The following is a 22,215-nucleotide window of genomic DNA, read 5'->3' as shown; positions in this document are numbered from 1 at the left end:
TACGAACTAACATCGCTCTTAGCTCCTTGTATCGCCGCCTAAAAGACTGCAGGTAGAAGGCGAAGCATTCGTTGGATCAAAGAGGTTAAAGTAACATTAAACCTCCTTGGGTTGGGTGGTTTATGCTAGTGATATCGCTTTCCCCGCGGTGATTCATGATTGCAATAAGTACGGCAGACGCAGTGAGTCTCGTTCGTTTTGCCGTTAGGGACGGTTTCGTCCTTGCGCCATAGAGAGAGAGAAAATTTAATGCGGAAAGGCAGGGAGGTTAACCAGAAAACATATCCGGTTTGCTACCCTGCACTGGGGAAGGGGTGAGGGGAGACAAAAAAAAAAGGGGGAAAGGGAGGAAGAGAAGCACAAACACACACACACACACTCGCACACAGTAGTGTCACAATCGTTCAACGAGGCGGGTCGCTCGCAGAAACTTCATCAGCGCCTTCGTTGCTTTCTGGCGTGAAGCTCGATCTTTCCGATATTCCAAGATTGACTGCTCAGAAAATGGCTGGTCGTCGAGGTGAGCAAACACTGCTGAGAGGGACTGTCGCTGAGAGCTGTACTGGGGGCACTGACATAAAATATGTTCAATTGTTTCGTCATTGTCGCAATGGTCGCATGTAGCGCTGTCTCTCATTCCGATGCGGCAGGCAAAAGCGTTCGTGAAAGACACCCCAAGCCACATACGGCAGAGAAGGGTCGTCTCGGATCGGGGTAGGCCAGATGGAATAGTAAGTCGTAGGCATGGGTCCAGGCGGTGAAGACGGGTGAGGAGAAAACCGGGCGTATTCCGCATAGACCTTGCGACATCCTGTGCAAGCGTATTAATCTTTGCTGCTGCGTCGCTTCTTGATAGTGGAATAGGTTCCATCACTCCATTTTCGTGAGCATTCTTAGCTGCATTGTCGGCATGTTCGTTACCGATGATGCCGCAATGGCCTGGTAACCACTGAAAAGATATGTCATGTCCTTCGTCTATTAGGTGATGGTACAGTTGTCGTATTTCGAGCGCCAATTGGTCTTGAGGTCCACGACGTAGAGCATTGTGTAGACATTGGAGAGGTGGTTTCGAATCAGTAAAAATGCTCCATTTTTGTGGTGTCTCTTGGTCAATCCTGCGGAGTGCGCTGCGGAGTGCCGCGAGCTCCACGGCTGTCGATGTCGTCTTGTGTGATGTTCTGAACTGGATGGTTTCGGCTCTTGCTGGGAAGATCACAGCTCCTGCAGATCCTCCAACAGTTGTCGAGCCATCCGTGTAAAGTTTGACATGATCTTTGTATTCTTCGTGTAGCATGAGTAGAATCATCTGCTTTAAAGCTGGCGCCGAGAGCTCCGCCTTCTTGCGAATCCCCGGCACTGTCAAGCGCAGTTTTGGTCGGTCCAAGCACCAAGGAGGTGTTAGTATCCGTTCCGGAGGCGTGTAGACTGTTGGAAGGCACTCACGGAAAGTCAATACTCTCTTACAGAAGGAGGCACTCGGTCGATCTTCTGGAAGCGAAGCTAGGTGGTGGGCAGGGGCGCGAGCAAGGTGTCTAATATGAGCTCTAAGCACCTCCAAAGTAATGTGCACTGTGGCCGGATGATCTTTGGCGATTGCGATGGTTTCCGCTGTTGATGTACAGCGTGGTAATCCAAGACAAACTCTGAGTGCCTGGCCCTGGGCGTTTTCTATTGTGCGTATACTGCTTTTGCAAGCGTTCGTCAGAACCGGCAAGCTATACCGCAGGTACCCCAGAAACAGCGTTTTGTACAAATGCAACATCGCGTGCACTGATGTGCCCCACGTTTTGCCTCCGAGGAACTTGAGAAGTTGTGCGATGGCCGTTAGGCGCTTCTTTAGAGTGGCCATATGGGGACTCCAGCAGAGATTTCGATCGATCGTGACCCCCAAAAACCTGTGGGTCCTGGCGTAGCAGACACTGTGTCCATCGATGGCGATGGGATATGACGTCATTGCCTTCCGCGTGAACGCGACCAGCGCCGATTTCTCAGGAGAAATCTCGAGGCCTTGTTCTCTAAGGTACGCCGATATTGAGTTCGCTGCTTTCTGGAGTCTCGCACGTACCTGAGGACGTGTTACACCTGATGTCCAGGCACAAATATCATCTGCATAGAGAGATATCTGCACGGAATCTGGTATGCGTTCAACGAGACCGATCAGAACCAGGTTGAACAGTGTGGGGCTCAATACACCACCTTGAGGAACACCACGGTGTGTATAATGTTCAGAAGTCGGCCCATCATCAGTTTGCATAAACAATGATCTCATATGTAGGTAGCATTGGATCCAGCGGTACACTCGCCCACCCAAACCAACTGACTCGAGGGCGTCAAGTATGGCTTCGTGAGAAACATTGTCATATGCTCCTTTGACATCTAAAAATAGTGCGACAGATAACCGTCTGCTCATTTTCTGGTGTTGTACGTATGTCACCAGGTCAATGACATTGTCAATGGAGCTCCGAAGACGACGAAAACCGGCCATGGCATCTGGATATATTCTATGGCGTTCTAGGAACCACTCGAGTCTGGCAAGGATCATTCGCTCCATCAGCTTCCCTACGCAACTAGCCAGCGCTATTGGGCGGTATGATGTCAGCTCTAGAGGCGATTTTCCAGGTTTGAGAAGTGCAACCAACCGGCTTGTTTTCCACTCTCTGGGGACCGTTCCATCTCTCCAAGACTCATTGAATACTTCCAGCAAAGCACTTCGTGCTCGATCACCGAGATTGCATAATAGGCGGTATGATATGCCATCCGGCCCAGGCGATGACGATCGATTGCATGAAGCAAGAGCCACATTCAGTTCTTCCATTGAAAAAGGCAGGTCCAGGTGCGGGTCCAGTGAATGTGGCGTGTAATCAGCAGTAAGGGCTTCTGTGCAATTTGGCGGGCCCGCAATCTTCCTACAAAAGTCTTCCGCTACCTCGATATCCCTTCTATTTTGGAAAAGGGCCAAGGCTTTAAACGGAAAACGTTGTTGGGGAAATATGCGTAGGCCTCGCACGGTTCGCCATATTTGAGAAAGCGGTTTGCGAGGGTCTAGACTCGCGCAAAATTTCGCCCACCGTTGAAACTCCAGTTTGTCTATACGACGCTGGATCTTCTTTTGCATGCGCCTGGCCATCCGTAGATCTTGAATGGATTTTGTGCGTCGATATCTACGCTCCGCACGCCGACGAATCGCACGGAGTCGCTCTAACTCCATGTCCGTTTCTGAGGGCCTTGAAGAATATGCCAGCGTGCGCATCGCACTCTGCGCTGCTTGTTTGATCGCTTGCTCAATGCCAGAGGTTAAGCCTTTTTCACAAGCGTGGTCAATGTTGGTTGTGAATGCTGAAAGATCGATCCTCCGTACGGTTTTCGGCGGGTGGTCGCTAGCAAAGCCTGCGATGGTGAGATAACTGGGGATGTGATCGCTACCATGTGTCTCGATGTCTAAAAACCACTTAACGTTTGTGGCGAAGCGACGTGACACGAACGTCAAGTCCAAACAGCTGCTGTACGTTAATCCTCGCAGAAATGTAGGGCTCCCATCATTAAGTAGAGACAGTTCATGAGTCGATACAAATGAAGCCAGCCTCCGGCCCGTGGTATTGACTTTTGAACTTCCCCAGATTGGGTGGTGGGCGTTGAAGTCCCCTATAATTATCCACGGATCCGGGACGCTCGAAAGAATGTCATCCAGTCTTTGGCAATCAAAACGGGCTGAGGGAGATAAGTAGACACCTATTAATGTGAAGGTGAGGGTTTTCTGCTTCACAGTCAGGCAAATATATTGGTTCTCATCATGAGGCGACACAGGTTGAATGATGTAGGTGAGCTCCCGACGAATATACACAATGACCTTGCTGCTTTCGTTTCGGGTTTTGGACGGGATTGATTCGTAGCCGGATAGCCTGATCGGGTTTGATAATTTCGGTTCACATATTACGATGATTGGGAAACGGTTAGAAAACACGTACTGACGAAAATCGGAAATCCGTGATCTAAGTCCTCTTGCGTTCCACTGGATGACTGATGCTTCTCTGACGTCTTTGCGGAACGATTGTTGATCTCCTGCCATGACTCTACGCGAGGGAGGCGAGGACTGGGCTCAGCGCGTCCAACACCTGTAACCCGCTTCGAGCGGTTGGAGTTCCCAGGCTTCTTAGTATGTCTGCCATGACAGCGACGAGGGATCGTAACATCGGGATGATCTGTCGATCGACCCTTGACACATCCTCAACGGAAGTAGACTCGGTGGAAGGTGTAGGGCGGCGAGGCCTCGCAGGAGGCTCCTTTGCCGGCTGCGTACGCGGAAGCGTAGGCCACTCATCTGCAGCTGTGAGCTTCTCCACTTCATTTCGCTTCGTGCTTACTACTTCACTCGTGCTCGGAGGAAATGGGTTATGCGCAACACTCTGTCCTACACGCCTCCGTCGGCGACTACGTCGCCGCCGTACCCTTTCAGCAGCCTCTCTGTGGGTTGAATTGTCCCTAACCATTTGTTTGATAATGGCGATTTCCTTCTTAATCCGAGGGCATTCCTTGGATGCAGCATCATGCGGACCATCACAGTTTCTGCACTTCAGACTTGTTGCCCGACATGCGTCTGCAGTGTGCGGCTCAGCGCATCGGGGGCATACTGTGGTGTTTGTACATACACTCTTGATGTGACCAATTTTCATGCAGTTATGGCACTGGAGTGGTTTAGGGACAAATGGTCGAACAGGATGTCGGAAGTGTCCCACTTTGACATGCGACGGAATGGAATCTCCTTTGAACATTATCTTTACACATCGGGTGTTTCCGAGGCGAAGTACATTCGCGATGAGAACTCCTTCGTTCGCTGGTTTTATGAGAGTTGGGAGGTCCGAATTTGCTATGGCCAAATCAATGTCGTAGATTACTCCCGCCGTGCAGGCACCGTCCATTGGAATAACCGGTCGAACTTTGATGCCTCCCAAATCTGATACTCTGCGAAGCTTGTCTATGGCGCTGGCAGTCATTGTGTCCACAGCTAGAATATTCTTCCGCGTGTTCACCCGGATATCCTTAATGTCGTTTGGTGCTACCCCCTCAAAGTACATAGAGAGAGCTTGCCTGTTTACTGCTCGAAGGCTGATGGTGGAGTCCTCGGGCATGAAGAGGATGGTGTGCGGCCAGCATTCTCCTTTTGACTGAGACGTTAATGTCCCTGCTGGTGAAGACGACTTGATACTTCTTCTTTTGGCCTTCCTGCTTCTCACGGTCTCGAAGTCGTCATCCGACGAGTCGTCGCCAGTGGCCGAGTACAGTTCCGTGTCCTCGCTGGTGCTCGAACAGGTGCTTCGTTTCCGCGACGAGCTTGCCAAAGGTGGTCTATGGTCGGACAGAGCCGCAGAAGGCTCCATGTCCACAGCCATGATGCAGTGACTATCACCGTTGGCCTCACTGGTTCTGGGCCAGGCGCGCTGATTTACCGAGGAGCTCGCCATAGCAGACCTCTGGCTGGGCGGACCAGTGGATGACTCCGCGTCCGTCGCCTTGGGGCAGGGAGCAGCGTCTCCCGTAAAAAGCGAAAAACTTGATAACAATGCTCGGAGCCGAAAGCAGAAGCGTTCTATGAAGAGACACTTCGTCGTCGTCTCCCTTGCGCCATAGCTGTAAGGAAAATCAATATGCCCAAAAAGGAAAAAAAAAGTTGAAAACGATGGTAATGGTGCAATAACTGACACCTCCGTGGTCATACACCGTTTTTTTTATTGTTCTTATGTTTATTTGGTAACATGCGCTTTCACAAAACGTACTCGAAGCAGTGACGTTGTGCTGCAATACAACACTGGGACCTTTTGAGCGAATTCGCTGTCGCTACCTTGAGTACGACTAGTGTAATGCCACGGCATGCTTTGGTTATTTTCTCCAGACTCCTGCAAATCTTCTGGGGTTGTCGTTTCCGCGTTGTATACGTGATACTTATGTAGCCCCCCCTCCCCCCGCATACACATAAAGTCAAGAGGGTTAAGGTCGGGCGTCCTTGCCTGTCATACACTGTCATGTATGCCACACCAAACACTAAATGACCATTGATATTGGTGGCGGGATTTTTCGAGCCAGTGTGGATTGCGGTCACTCCAGTAGCGTGCATTGTGGAGATTTACTTGAGAATTTCGGGAAAAGGTGACCTTGTCAGTCTAGCGCACCATCGAATCAAAATTCAATTTACGAAGTCGAGTCTGTTTTGAAGATATCTGGGATCCAGGCATTGATGCAAATGCAGATGATAGGTGTGCAGTCAAGCTATTTGCAAAATCCTCCAGACAGTTGATTCGGACACCTCGGTCTCTGCGCTCACGCTATGTGTGCAAGCGTGTGGATTCATTGCCATGTACGCCAGCACATTACGCAGCTCTTCACTTAATGGGTGGATATTTTTGCCGCTTCCTTACAAAGCATCCATTTTGCTTCAATGATTCATAATTATTCACTATGGTCATCGGGCTAGATCGCTTACCATGGTACCAGGTGCGAAATATTCTTGCAACCTGCCATCTCTGTCCACCTGCAGCACCTAGGGCCAGAACCATGTCTGCTTTTCCGTCGTGCGAATAAGGCATCGCAGTCGAAAGCACTTCGCTTTGTCGCCCGACACGCGAGTCTGTCAATTTCCGGAACTGCTGCATCTGTCAATCGGTCTATGCAGCACGACTGATGACGCTTGATGATTCAGATCGTACGACCCCCTGCTGCTTTATAGTCCTCCCACCTCTAAACGGTGGTATACCCGGCTGAATACGGCGTTAGTTCGCACGCGGGAAGTTGGAGAGTACTGCAGTGGCTGCGCGCAAGCGCGTATGTCTCGTGTTTTTTTTTTAAATTTATTTCGCGAGCAAAAGCACTAGTTTTGAATAGATAGAAAGGCAGAAACGTTTTATTTGGATGATTGATAAACTACTGTACGATTTTTCTATAAGAATAATTTGCCTCACTTCGTTGCTACTGCAGTTAACTAATTATCATTAACCAATTAGGCGGAACGCAAAAATTATTCCGACTCACTCAATAGAATAGTAAGAAAACTGCATTTGGTCACGTGGTCTTACGGCGCATCGACAGTATTCTTAAAGCCTGGCTAAAAATATCTGGGGCACCATGAGTCAGTGAGTGAGCAAACTTTATTTAACCAGCGGATTGAGGCGTGGGCCTAAGCCGCACCTGGGGCGGTGGAGAGACCCTGTCTCTCAGCCGCCTCCCGTGCTCGCTGGATGGCCCATATTTGATCTGTCCGATCTGAGCTGATCAGCGCGGCTCTCCACCGCGCCCCAAGCTGTTCTGGGGAGACTGCATTGGCGTTCTGTATCTTTGTGCATTCCCATAACATATGCTCTAGGGAGGCGTGTCTCATGCTACATAGTTTACACGAGTCATCTGGCTATAGTTCGGGGTAGATGCGATTTAGGTGCTTCGGATTGGGAAATGTTCTAGTTTGAAGTCGCCTCCAGTCAACCTCCTGAGATCTGTCTAATGTGGAGCTAGGTGGTGGAAACCTGCGCCTCGACTTTCAGTAGAATTGGATAATGTCGCAGAACCTAAACATTCTGTCCCTCTCCCACCACTCATCTCCTCCCAGTACCTCATGTGAAGCTCCATTGCGAGTGCGGTAAGTGAGACCTCGCGCTACGCGGTGAGCCTCCTCGTTGAGGTTGGGAATGAGCGACACACACGGGGTGTGGGCTGGGAACTATATAATATACCTTTCTTCGAATTCCTCGGATGATATGAGATTTGCCTTGCGGAGGAGTATATTGGCTGCCTCGGGAGATATTCTTCCTCGTGCATAGTTACGGATTGCTGACTGCGAGTTGCTGATGACATACCTACACTTTGGGGAAATTATGGCCTGTGCAATAGCCACCTCTTCCGCGATTTCTGAATTATGCGAGCGTATGGAGCACGCGTTTACGCATTTGCGGTCGGTGTTTATTACTGCCGCAACGTAGGATTTGTGACTAGGGTACTCCACTGCGTCTACGAACAACGCTTCCTTGTCTCTGCCGTAGGCCTTAAGCAGAGTTCTAGCGCGGCATTCTCTTCTGCCCTGATTAAATTCGGGGTGCATGTTTTTGGGCAGATTGGGGACCTGGATCTTTTTCCTGATCACCTTTAAAGCCGACACTTTACTTCCTTGTTGCCTATGGTAATTTATCCCCAACTTGTCAAGGATACTCCGTCCTGTGCGCGTGCTGGCTAGCCTCTCCAACTTGGCAATCTGTTGCGCTTCTATCAGCTCCTCTAGAGTGTTATGTAAGCCCAGTTGAAACAGTTTTTCGTTGCTGGTGCTATCTGGAAGGCCCAAAGCTTGTTTGTACGCCTTTCGTATGAGTGCGTTGATTTTGAGTTTTTCGGCTGTATACCAGTTTAGATATGCCGCTACGTATATAATGTGACTTATGGCGAATGAATAAATAAGCCTGATGACGTTAGCCTCTTTCATGCCTTGGTGTTTGTTGGTGACTCTCTTGATTAGCCGTATTGCGTTGGTGACTTTGGTTACTAACCTCTTGACGGTTTCACCGTTTGTACCCTTAGGCTCGATGATGAGTCCAAGGACTCTGATTTGTTGCACTATAGGAATAGTCCTGCCGTTTTTGGTGGAAATTTGGATCTCTTCGTAAGCACGGTCCCGGTTGTATCCCTTGGGTGGTCTGCCTTTAAGCGTGGGGCGATAGAAAAGGGGTTCGGATTTATCTGGCGAGCACTCGAGGCCAGTACCATCAAGATACTCCTCAATAGTGGTGACGGCCTCCTGTAGTCTTTGCTCTATCTCTCCGTCACTACCTTCACACGCCCAGATGGTGATATCATCTGCATATATAGAATGATGTATTCCGTGTATTGAGTTCAGCCGCGCCGGGAGTCCTATCATTATGAGATTAAACAGCATTGGCGATATGACCGAACCCTGCGGGGTACCAGCACTACCCATAAGCCTTTCCTCAGATCTCAGTTCACCCATTACGATAGATGCCGTTCTGTCTGCTAGTAAGTCCTTGACATAGTTATACACTCTTGATCCTAAGTTTAATTGGCAGATCTGATGTAAGATAGCCGTATGCGATGCTTTGTCGAAGGCTTTTTTAAGGTCTAACCCTAAGATCGCCCGGGTAGCTCTTGTTTTGTTGTCTAGAATCTGCTGCTTAATTTGCAGCATGGCGTCTTGCGTGGAGAGCCGTGTGCGGAACCCCAACATGGAATCTGGGTAGATTTCGTTCTCCTCAAGGTAAGTGTTGATTCTGTCTAGAAAAGCGTGTTCCATCAGCTTCCCAGCACAAGACGTTAGTGATATGGGGCGTAAATTCGATAGATCGGGGGGTTTCCCGGGCTTGGGGATGAGGATTACTTTAGCTTTTTTCCACTGTTTTGGTATAGTGCCCTCGGTCCAGCACTCGTTAATATATTGCTTGATGTTCTCTGTGGCTTGGTCGTCAAGGTTCCGTTGTGTTCTGTTAGTGATCCCGTCTGGTCCCGGTGCAGACTTGGTGTTTAGCTTCTGTATCGTGGCCCTGATTTCAGCCACAGTAAACTCCTCATCTAAGAGCTCGTTCGGGCCTCCGGAATATGGTCCGTGCTCTATGACAGGCATGGCGGGAATGTACGTGTTGCTAGCCTCAGCGATAAAGTCCTCCTCACTGCCGTTATACGGGTGCACCAGTTTACGCAAGGTTTGCTTGTGTGCTGATTTGGTGTTATCTGGGTCTAGCAGGTGTTTGAGCATGCGCCATGTCTGACCAGCATTCATTTGGCCATCGAGACTATTACAAATTTGGTCCCGTTGCTGTTTGCTTAGCTGCTTACAATGTTCTTCGATCTGTTTGTTCAGCTTGGCTATGCGCTTGCGCAAGGGTCTGTTGTGCCTCTGTCCCCGCCATCTATTCTGCATTGATTGCTTGGCCTCCCACATGTGTGCGAGACGGCTATCAATCTGCTCTAGGGGTGGACTTGAAGTGATACTTCGCGTTGCCTCGCTGACGTCGTTATTGACATCTTTTATCCAATCTTCTATATTGCTGATAGGGTCTTGTTTTTTCGCGTTTCTGACTTTCCGAAAATTATCCCAGTCAGTCCATCTAATCTGTCTCTGAATTTTTGCGGCAGCCATGGTTTCAATCCTGATTTCTAATATTCGATGATCACTCCCCAGATCATCGAAAGTGTTTTTCCATTTAGCGGTCCCCGCGTTACGAACTAACGTTAAGTCTGGAGTGGTGTCTCTTGCAAGCCCAGTTCCCATACGCGTAGGGGAGTCGGGGTCAGTGATGAGAGTTAAGCCTGTTTCTTGAATATCCTGCCATAGCGTTTTTCCTTTGGCTCTTGTGTATCCGTATCCCCAAGCACTGTGTGGAGCGTTAAAGTCTACACCTATGACGAGTGGATTGGGTCCCGCTATATCTACGACCTTCTTAAAGAGAAGAAGGAAGGGTTGTCGTATGCGTGAGGGATTGCTGTACAAATTCAGAATAAATATGCTCGGAGATTGTTTTCTTTTAGGGGCAAGTTGTACGAGTATATGTTCAATTTCTGTGATGCGGGTGTCGTGGCATATTGCTACGAGTCCCTTCCTTACTAAAGTGGTTAGTGTTCTAATATCCCCTGTTGAGGGGCCGATCGCCTGATATCCCGGTAGCTTAGCTAAAGCATGGGTTTCCTGCAAAATTAGAACATCCGGTTTTGTTCTGTCTCTAAGGTGTTGTTGCAAGACTGCTCTCTTCCCCTCATAGCTCCTGCAATTCCACTGCCAAATAATTAAGTCCCTTTTTCTGGGCTTCCCTATTTTGAGTTGGCTATCGAAGAGGGAGGAGGGTGAAAGGAGGCAGGCCTCATGAAATTAGTTGATATAGCCACTGATGTGGTGCCCTGAGATAAGTGTGAATTTCCTTCAGTGCTTATCGGAAGGTTGGTAGCTGGAAGTACCGGAGGTGTCCTAGGGTTGAGATTGGCTACGTTAGCTTCGAGTTTATCTAGTCTATTCATGGTCATGGATATTGCAAGCTAGAGGTTGTTTGGTTTCCTCTGCCTGTTCCTTAACTGCTTTCTGTATTTCGGACAATGTTTGATTAATGTTCGAAGTTTGCGCCGTAGTTTTGTCATTAGACGCCTGAGCTTTCCTTTTAAGAGGTGGCGGGGTACTGTCCTCGTCCATTCGGTTATCTGGCATTTCTTCGAGGCGCTCTTGGGCCGCGGAACACATTTGACTAGAAGTTCTATCTGCGCAGTTTTAAAAACTGCGCAGAAAGACTTTGAATTTCCCGAGTAAGTTGTGATATCAATTCTCTAAGCTCACCGTTTCCTTTTTTCAGCTCCGCTATATCACTGACATTATGCGCAGTCTCCCCCGAAAACTCAGGGCGCGTCCCTTTAGCCACGTCTGACCAGCTCACCGTGAATGCCGGGTTCCCTTGATGGCCATTGCCACCCTTTGGCTTAGACCGGGATCTGGAACGGGATTTAGTGCGCCTTCTCGGTCCCGGAGACTGGGTGGTGTGGCCGCGGGGCGTTGCGCAGGACCAGGACCTTGATCTGGACCCAGGCGTTGCCCTCGTCCGGAATTTGGACCTCCCGCGTTCGGTTGGCTTGGTGGTAGGGGGGTAGTTCTCCTCGAGCGTCTCTTGAAGTTGTCGGAACCACTGGCGTTGTTTTACGATGTAGGGTGTCTTGAACTTGGCCTTGCAGAGTTTGTCATTCGTGGGATGATCCTTGCCGCACAGCTGACATCGTGGCTGACAGTGGTGGGCCTCGCTCGGATCAGGTGTTCCACAACCCGCACATAGCTTGTCGTTTGGCCTCCAACACACGTCACTCCTGTGCCCAAGTCTGTTGCATTGTTTGCAAAAGTCAACTTGTTTCCTGTATAGTGAACAGCGTGTGAGCACTGCTCTGTACATAACGTGCGTCGGGACTCTGCTGCCGTCAAAAAGTACTATCACTGTCGTGGTATTGCCAAGACGTTTGGCTGCGATCGCTGTAGGATTTCGGGATGTAATAATAGCTGCGGTGATGTCCCGTGGGGTTTCGTTCAAAGGAACTTCTTTGATGACACCTTTGGCAGTGAGTTCCGGGGCCGTCTCGTGTGCTCCCACCTCATACAACTTGTCGTTGGCTTTGATGTGCTTGATGCCTTGGTACTTGTCTGCATGGTCTTGGTTTGCGGTGCTAACGACCAAGATGTTCTGAAAATTATTCGGACAAATCGTGTCCGTCTCTCTTTCTTCATAAGGAATCTCGGCCGCTTCATACACAGCTTTCTCTAGCTCCGTTAAGCTGAGCTTGGATAGCTGCAGTCCTCCTCTTGGCCTTATAACTATCTTGAAGTCGCCTATCGGCAGTCTTGGCATTTTGCTGGCTCTGCTTATCCGGGATATCAGATTTGCACCGCGCGTTCTACGTGTTCGGGTAGGGCTAGGGCTACCACGGCGTTCCGGCTACCTTTCTTCGCACGTTTTCTGTTTCGAACTTCTGTCCACCCGTTGCCTGTGTCATCTTCCTGTTGGGTGACGTCTTCGTCTTCCCGTTGGGTGGCGTCTTCATTCTGCTGCGATACCTCCATTATTGATGATCACGGCCTGTATGGCGCGAACGCTGAGGCCTGGCTATCGCGAGGCCGCCCCAGTCGACGCGGAGCGCCGGTCGTAGGAATAGTAGACGCTGCTTGGTGGGGGCTGGTTTTCGGTCGTGAAATCTCGAAAAATGATCACCCACCTTATAATATGGTCTCTTCGGATTCTCGGTGACGAGAAGAATCAGATGGTATATAAATCCGAGTGGTGCCTGGCTGTATTCGCTGCAAAATCATTCTATCTTGGGGCACCATGTATGTATGTTTTTTTATGCTCCCCTTACACAGTGCCTTGTTCGGCCTGCAAGGTATTTAAGATAAATAAAATAAATAGGGATCCTCAAGCAGTTCAGGTTCCAGTAAGGTAAGGAATGTGTCAGAATGCGAGCCTAATTGCTGCATGTGCTTCGATGATCACCGTTAAGCTCGATCAAAATGAAATTTCGCAGCAATTGGCTTCCTTGTGCAGCTCGCTTAGAGCAGCCGACCACGATCGAAAAACTTGATCCAGTTCAGGCCCGGAGCCATCAAGATTGACTGCGTGAAACCACAATAACTATGTTTTCTATCCCTGCAGCAGAATGTTGCACGCAACATTCGCGCACGCTAGTCCTGAAGACGTGTAAGTTTCATAGCATAGCACATAGCATAGCACATAGTTTAGTTACATAGCAAATTTTCAGCTCTGTGCATACTGTTCATGTCCCAAGTTTCATAGCATAGCACATAGCATAGCACATAGTTTAGTTACATAGCAAATTTTCAGCTCTGTGCATACTGTTCATGTCCCGGTTACAATATTAGCAAACTTTTGCGCAAGTCCTCTTGTGACACATTGTTAGTGGGTGGCTTTTCCAAAAACTCAATTAATTAACAGGAAAGTACGACTTAGTTCACGCCCGAACTCTGCCCCGAACAGAATGACCGAAAGCATGACTTTTGAAACTCGCGCATATTCGAAGCAGCACCGCACTTCGGGTGTAGTTCGGTAGGTGGCAGGAAATGCCACATCGATGTGGCATTTCCTGCCACCTTTTCCTGCCATGGAGCTACTAGGCGTGGAACATGTAGTCACTAATCTTTTAAAGGGTGTCTATAAAGGTAACAAGGTAGTTATAAAGTGGGAAAAACAGGTATCCAAGCCTGCAGAGGTAAAACGGGGGCTTAGGCAGGGGTGCCCCCTGTCACCCTTATTATTCATGATGTACCTACAAGGATTAGAGGCAAAATTAGAGGGAAGTGGACTGGGCTTCAACCTCTCTTTAGTCAAACAAGGAAAACTTATTGATCAGGCACTACCAGCATTAATGAACGCAGATGATATAGTGCTAATGGCCAACAACGAGGAAGATTTGCAGAGATTGATGGACATCTGCGGTAATGAGGGAGATAGGTTAGATTTTAGATTCAGTAGGGAAAAATCAGCAGTCATGATTTTCAATGACAACGAAGGTAGTGAGCTTAGAATACAGGAGGTCACGCTAGAGATAACAGATAAATACAAATATCTGGGCGTATGGATAAGCAATGGGACCGAGTATCTGAGGGAACACGAAATATACGTGACGACTAAAGGTAACAGGAATGCAGCAGTCATGAAAAATAGGGCACTGTGGAATTACAATAGGTATGATGTTGTGAGAGGAATATGGAAAGGGGTCATGGTTCCTGGGCTGACGTTCATGCAATGCGGTCTTGTGCATGAGATCAGAAGTTCAAGCAAGATTAGAAATTAAGCAACGTGGAATAGGTAGGCTTGCTTTAGGAGCTCACGGGAATACACCAAATCAGGGAGTACAAGGTGATATGGGATGGACATCATTTGAGGGCAGGGAAGCTAGCAGCAAGATAAAATTTGAGAAGCGATTGAGAGAAATGGGGGAAGAGCGTTGGGCTAGGAAGGTTTTCAGCTACTTGTACATGAAGAATGTCGATACAAAATGGAGGAAGCGAACCAGGAAGTTGACTGGTAAATACTTAGAAAACAGCAGGTGGCCAAACAAAAAAGAACTATCGGTTAAGAAAAAAGTGAAGGAAACGGAGACTGACATGTGGAGAATGGGCATGATTAAGAAGTCCGCACTAGAGATCTATCGAACTTTTAAGCAGGAAATTGCCAAGGAAAGGATCTATGATAATACTCGGGGTAGTTCTCTACTGTTTGAGGCCAGGACGGGAGTACTGCGAACCAAGACATATCGGGCCAAATACGAAGGGGTCGACACAGTATGCAGTGCGTGTGGAGAGGAAGAAGAAACTGCCGAACACTTGATAATGTTCTGTAAAGGGCTTCACCCTATAGTTCAGGATGATGGCGCAGAGTTTTTCAAAGCACTGGGATTTAGGGACAGCGAGGGCAAAATAGACTTTAAGCGGGTAGACTTAACTAGAAGGAGGTTATCTGATTGGTGGCTAAAGTCAAGGCACGAGTGAAAATTAAACCCTTCACTGCGAAGTACGAATCCTCAACTTCATTATTTAAAGGAAAAAAAAAAAGATAAATGTAATGGTTAGTTCACTAAGTATTACGGCTAGGTGGCGTTAGCCGCCGCCCGATCTAAAGGGTGCAGCCACATCCATCCATCCATCCATCCATCCATGTAACTTAAATGCTTTGTAAATGTCTTTGTTCATTTTATGACGTTAAAAATTCACAAAGACGTGATCACAACCCAAATAGATGATGCATGTGCTTTAATAGATTTGCACCATAGAGTTTGGGATTTGCACTATCAACAGTGGGTAAACTTAAGGGGAGATAACAGAGGAAGGAAGTATTGTCTATACGATGTCTTTCCAGTTTCGGACAAACATTCGATAGTTCGGCTTACTCGTTCATTTGTCTAGTACTCACTGATCTTTGTTTCTCTTGGACTCTTGGCAACTACCCGCTCGCAGCTGTCCGCTGAAAACGAAAATACGCACTGACAAATTTCGAAAGGTGCTGTTGTAGCTTAGTCGATAAACGGTCACCCGCCGTCTTTGCGATCACCGCTTCAGGATGAACAAGGCTGATGAGAAAGACTTGGTTAGGCTGAAAATCGCCGAGGCAACCGCGTGCATCCATCTTCATGGTATGTTCCTATTGCGCTTGCAGCCTCTACCAAAGTGTCCGTGTTTAATAGATATATATTCTTTTATTTTTCTACTGTCGCTACAGGCGCGACGCTGATATCCTGGGTTGTCAAGGGCGAGGAACGCATATTCGTCAGGTACGTAAGAGCGCTACGGCTGTCTGAACATTTTTAAGCGTGGTATGGATTTCTGCAACTTTGCTCGGCGATTTTAATAGAGCTGGATTGCGTGCGGACCCGTTTTCATGCGGTGTAACCTTCGCGCAGATCGGCCGAGTACAAACTGGCCGCAGAAACAGGAAGGGGTGTGTACTCTGCCAATTTGTGTCAAGGTATATTCTTGGAGTTCGCGTTTAGAAGTGAGAGAGCTTGGTCTTTTTCTTTTAGCTGTTTTCCGGACGTGTAGAACATGTGCGAACACAAGGCAAGCGTACAGGTGGCGCGAAGACTCCTGCAAAAGGAAATAAACTTCATCAGTTGCTCAGTTACAGTAGAACTAATGAAGACTGTTTTAGTCGCTCATAGCATTAATTGGAGCTAATTAAAATGATCTTATAATGACTGGCGCGCTAGGCACAACGTACGATTCACCCTGATAAAATTTTTTTTCGTACCTCAAAAGGAAGTGCAATGTGACACGTGCTGCACAGGAATAGCCAGGGGGGGTTTTCATACTCCTCGAAAAAAAGTTTGGTTTTGCCACTTTTGTGCTGAAAGCTCAGTAAACCTAAAGCAGTGTAAAGGCCACTGGTACCAGTCCCTACTCAGTCCTCTGTTCATTATACATAGTGTTCATGTGATGTCACTTCCGCCGTTGTTGCCCTCTTCCGCCATTCCCGGGTACTTCCCTGGGTACCTACGGCAGTTCGCGTGCTGCAGCGCGGTTTGTTGGGGGCTCGTCATCTGTTGCTGTGTACGATGTTGAAAGAGAAGCATTGTGGTTTTTTGTTGTCGTACTTCAATGAGCTCAGTAGATCACGAAGGCCTAGTTTGTTCACTCGATACAAGACCAGAGAATCAAGAAGTGAACGAATATCGTTTCACATCCATTTTCACAGTTTGTTCGAATGCAATACTCAAATTCCCATGATCGCCTTCACAATTTTAGCCGCCTTCCTGACACGCTGATTGTGTACGCAGCGGTCGCAGACAAGTTTGTATATACAGTACCTATCTCTGTATGCATGTACGTGCTTGGATATAGCACTTACCCGTGATAAAGTTACACCTGAAGACGCAAATATCACCGGTTCTTCAAGTCATTTTGTTAATCTGCACCAGCCAAACATGCCGGCGCTTTTTGGAAAATCACAATGTGCGTTCTCAATTTTAGGTGATAACTTTCAGCAAAGTGAACACCCTAACGCTCTGCTCCCTCTTCGTGGACTGCTATATCAGCTTGCCTCACCAGCAGCTGACAATTGCTCAAACTTGCATCGTTAGGCAAAACTGAACGGGCTCCATGTTGAGGAAGAGGATAGGGGATAAAAATAATAGTAGAAAGATAAAGAAGACGAATCACTCGCTGCACACACACGAGTGAAGAAAAAAGAGAGAGGAGATAAGAAACACCGTCCAAGGAGTTCGAGGACAAACACCGATCGGCGAGAGCTACACGGCACCAATATAGTGCGGACGGCAGGCCGATCAACGAGAGATATGCTGCTGTTGGTGATCGCGGACGACACAACCGTTCAGCACGGAATCCACCAAGCGAGAGTGTGATGAAGAGGGGGCCTTTGAGGAGCCTTCCCTGCCCCCCCTTTTCCCCATTAGCAAGTCAACTGTAGCATTGTGGCACACATTCGACACGTGCATGGCTGTGATGCCTTGTGCAAGGAAACTGTAGCTCTACAATTTTCCAGATAATAATTTAGTATTCATTACTATATCCGGTTGACGTGGTATGAGTGAAACAGTAGGTGGGCTCAAATTTCTTACTCATCTCATGGTAATTGCGGGATTTCATCGGCTCTGTCACCTGAACTAGGTGAGTCCGTGCAGTGATGGGAAACCATATTTACCTTAATCGTGGTTAATCTTGTAAACCACGGTTAAAGATAACATACATATTTTATTGTGGGACATAAACAAAAAAGTAAATAAAATTTCCCCGCCCTCACCACAAGTGCAACGGGCTTGAAACAGTTAAAAGAAATAAATGAATAGGGCAAAAGCCATAAGGTAATTTTGATAATAAGGAAGAAATAAAAAATAAGATAGCCAATTAAAAAAGGTAAATAAAAAATAAATTTCAGAGAGAGAAAGACTGAATGGTCTTTTCTTTGTGTTACGGTTGTCTTTACTCTTGATATCTTCTTGGGTGACTTGATCTTCTCAGTTTTCTGGAGTTCTTCGAGAAAGTTGCAGAATTCAATCCAGGGCAGTTGCTTGAGGAGATCCTGGTGATGTCCTTTATGTTCTTCTCTGTTGATCCTTGATGGTTTCCTCTTTTTTTGCTCATCATTATGGAAGGGCCTCAAAAGACGTCTGAAACAGGGAGAACTGCCAGAAATGAATCACTATCTTTTATTTTTGTTTTGAAGAGTAAAAAAAAAAGAATAGAAGAGGTGGAAGTTGAGAAAAACATAGAGAGTTTGGAATTAGAACGGGTGGTATGTCCAAAATATGTATGAATTGATAAGCTGATTGATAGTTACCTGCTTGTGCACAGCCCTAGTTGCGGATATCGTCTGTGCTGAGGTCAACAGAGGTAAGTGACTTATAAGGGCACAGCGTTGTAAAGCTCTCTTGTTTTGACAGTTGTATAATGCAAACTCATCAATAGCTTTTTCATTGCTGGTGGTGACAAAAATGGCAGTAGCCAAGTGTTCATTTACACGTTTTTATAGGCACCCATCACTGACTATAGGGCTCAACGAGGCTCTTATTTGACGCCTCAGTGTCCCTGGCATCCCCCTCCAGGGATACCAACAAAAACGAGGGAAGGTGTGGTCATAATCGTATCGTTAAGGGTGGGGGGTGTTGTAAATGTGTGTGGGCCTACAACATAAAGTGCATTGCAGGGTCAGATTTCGTTGCTTATACACTGGAAGGTGTGTCCTCTGATGCTACTGTCACATCTCGAAAACTGTGTTGCTGGGCGCCTATTGCCAGCTCGCTACAGCTACGGTCTCGCTGCCCATGCTGTTTACATCCATATTCATAGTCTAGTAGTCATAGAAATAGCTTTTTCTCTTGCTTCAACCCTCAGCATGACTGCATAAAATAGCTAGAGCACAAAACTAACCAATTTTTATTTTCTGTATTGTGGATGGTGTTTGTAAGTAGCCCAGATCAAGATGACCTTGAAACTTCATCTGATAATCCTGGCAGGGCAGACCATTCTCGGAAAAAAACCGACAATGACTAGTTAACCAAATGTTGTGAACTCACCCGTCTTGGAGTGAAAAACAAAAGGAATTCTCTCGGCAACAAGATGACTGGCCGAGCATTTCGCAAATTTCTTCTATGCGTGAAGGTTGTGGGGACTCGGGCTGCAGCTGGCTTGGGAAACCCCCAGGAAGGACACCGAGATGCACCTAGAGCCATGTTTACTTTGCTGAGCCCCTGCCACAACTGTCTGCTGCCAGCGAACCGCTCACTGCGTGCCGCGAGCTTGCCCATGGTTATTGTTCTCTTCTACTTACGATTGGTGCGCTCACAGTCGCCGCTTTCATACGTTAAAACGTCTCGACAGCCAGGGATGAATCGCTACGGGATGGCTTGAGGAAGGAGTAAAACCGTTTGGAGCCTCTAAGCATCGACTGAAACCCCAGCACAATATTATATATCTGGACAGACAGATAGATGCCTTCGTCAAGGCTTTCACAAGATATTACAGAAAGGAGGCTAGAAGAAACTTTCACGGAGCAACACAGTGTACACAAAGAAGTTGTAAAAAAAATTATTTCGCAATGCTTATAAGCAAGCCAGCAACTACTGTCCGTTCAGCCATTTCTGGGATGTAATAGACATGCTAATCCCCAATTTGGGACTTTGGGAAGAATCCTACATTTGAATGTCTCCTGTTCCTACATTTTTGACCACATTGGGTAAAAATTGCTCGAAAAGATATGTAAAACTATCATTGAAAATAGGGGAAATGTCCTGTGCTGATCGACGAGAGTGCAACAATCAGAAAGCACTTGACGTTAATTGTGTATTTACACTCTAGCTTCAAAAATGCAATGCCGATTAGTCTTCCTGGACCTGGTTAATTTTATTAGATTCCCCCTAGAAAAAGTGTCTGTAAATGGATATGATTAATAATGCATTATTTCAAGGTGCTCAATAGTCTACTGCGACAAAAATAGTTTCACAATATAGTCATTTATCTGTGTTACAGCTACTAATCCTAATTAAGTTGCATTTAAATATTATGAGCATTATTCATGTGCTTCATCTTCTCATCTGTATATACCCGTCATCACCACTTAGGCCTGTGGGGATCTGGCTTGGCCATTGAAAGAAGAGTCTTGCATCCTCAACGTCCTCTTTGCTGACAAGGTGGCCCAACACCTTGATGTTCGTGTAGGTGAAGTGACATTTTTTGTGTTTAGCTAAAATAGAGCATTGGAAATACATGACAAAACTTCGTCCATACCCTCAAGATTCTGACTAAATGGGGTAGAAAATATGACGATGTCAATATCCATTGGCCCTGAAGTCACTGATTATCTTTTTCGGCATAAATAGAGTGAATTATCAGGCTAGAAATACAGTGCAAATCCATTTTTATGTTCATTTTGCGCAACGAAAAATTACACTTTTCACGTGCTTAGCAGGAAGCAACATGTTGAATGACTCGTTGAATGTGGTGTTGCCTTCAATACAGTGATCATATACAGTAGACTCTCGGTAAAAATAAATCTGTTAAACGGTACTACTGCTTAAACAGAACTATTACCTCGTCAATGCTTGGTTTCGAGCTTGTATTCTTCACCCATGATAACCTCTCTGTAAATGGAACTTCTGTTAAATGGAACATATTTTCCCGGTCCCTTCAAGTTCCATTTACTGAGTCTACTGTGCAATAGTTCACTGCGAAATGAAGTTAAATGATGACATATTCATTATAAAGAAAGTTCAATTCAACCAAAGCTCTATATGCTTTCGTCTTCCGTCGCCCCTGGTTGATACAAATAGCAACAAGTGGTGTACACAATTTTGTACATAGCATCTCAAAGGCTCAAGCTGAAGGGCCAAGTACTGAAGGGCAATGATTACATTCGCATCAGACGAAGCTGCAGTTACGCTCGAAAAACGATCTGGTGAGGCAAAAATCCTCGTAGAGTCATTCGTTCGCCTCATAAAGCAGTACTGTTTTGCACATTGTTTAGAACTAGCAGTCGAAGACTATGAGATGTGGGAAAGATCAACCACTAAGATATTCATGGATGCGTTTCTTCAAGGATAAGCGCTGTGTGTGTGTTGTGTGTGTCTTTCTCTTTTTGTGTCCTTGTCGTGGTGCACTATCATAGGTGTATCAGCCGGGGGGGGGGGGGGGGCAAGGGAGGCGTGGGCTGAGCCCCCCACTTTCTACAGTGCACCATGATCACTCTTGACTGCACGCTGGCAAAAATAACAAGTAAGGCGAAGATTTCCGTCATAATAGTAATCACTCAATTTTGTTCTTATGGACGCATGACAATGCTACGAGGCAATGTTACAACGGAGCGAAATTTCGCCAACATTTCCGCTGTGATGATTATTCTTGTAGGCTCTTTGCGTGCGGGTCATCTGTGCGACGCTTTCGCGTCTTGTCTAGTAGTATTGCCGAGCAGGCAAGCACTGAACAGGGGCCCTATAATAATACATCACTTATCCATGCTTTTATTCTGCTGTGACTTTTTGATGCAGTTATGTATGAGAATGAGCAAACTGTTTATAGACTGGTCAAAGCATTTACTGCTTCTGGAAAATAATTGTCTTCGAAAAGGATATGCCATCAGCCGATAAGTGTGACGAATCATTTCTGATATTTAAATTTTTCTGTACTGAAAGGCTAAAAATGATTTCCGCTTTATTCTATAATAAACCTGATCGGCCTCACTTATGGTAACTTGGAGTCATAGCGGCAGCTTGCAAAGTGGCCACGAATAAAGCAGTGGGCTCAAGCTCAGTAGAAAGCTCAGCTTTTGAGCTTGCTCACAACTTGACCCACCGTACCAGGGAGAAGGTTAAATACCATGGTTTTTCGCTCTATGGAGGCTTAGTTGGGCTAGTTGGTTTTCACTCAACTTGAATTGCCCTTTGCAGCTCAATATACATCTCGGACAGCAGATGAGCACACACATGCAGCGCTGTTTATTTATCTCTTTTCGCCTGTCTTTCAGCAAGTATGAGCTCACAGAGATGTATACACTCACAAACCACTAAGAACCGTTATGCTGCTTGTGGAAATATTTTATTAAACTGATAATCTATCTTGCCGGCTGCTATATGTAGCCGCTGCTTGTGTAATTGGCAGCTAGCCTACTTGAATTACATTTAGAAGAAAATGCTCTCTGGCTTCGTGACGTCATACAACAAGCAGGCAGTTTTGTGGCACAAAGAAAATTTGAG

At 46.9% G+C, this 22,215-nt stretch overlaps 1 protein-coding gene across 3 annotated transcripts in view; it reads left to right on the top strand.

Annotated features, from left to right (window-relative positions):
- Positions 1 to 15,201: 15,201 nt before the first annotated feature.
- The window catches only part of LOC142765277 (uncharacterized), a 96,203-nt gene continuing 89,189 nt past the window's right edge, over positions 15,202 to 22,215 (top strand). Inside the window, exons 1-3 of one of the 3 annotated variants that reach the window (XM_075866012.1) lie at positions 15,212 to 15,648; positions 15,735 to 15,786; positions 20,089 to 20,181. In XM_075866012.1, the coding sequence (XP_075722127.1) occupies positions 20,174 to 20,181 (8 nt within the window). In that variant the 5' untranslated portion in view covers positions 15,212 to 15,648; positions 15,735 to 15,786; positions 20,089 to 20,173. Of the gene's footprint in view, positions 15,649 to 15,734; positions 15,787 to 20,088; positions 20,182 to 22,215 lie in introns of all 3 variants that reach the window. The other 2 variants (XR_012884133.1, XM_075866011.1) reach the window with 2 other exon arrangements.

The sequence above is a fragment of the Rhipicephalus microplus genome, chromosome 6, assembly GCF_043290135.1.
Source record: "Rhipicephalus microplus isolate Deutch F79 chromosome 6, USDA_Rmic, whole genome shotgun sequence".
Classification (NCBI taxonomy): domain Eukaryota; kingdom Metazoa; phylum Arthropoda; class Arachnida; order Ixodida; family Ixodidae; genus Rhipicephalus; species Rhipicephalus microplus.
Note: the sequence above shows the minus strand (reverse complement) of the source record. Positions and strands in the feature narration are given on the sequence as shown.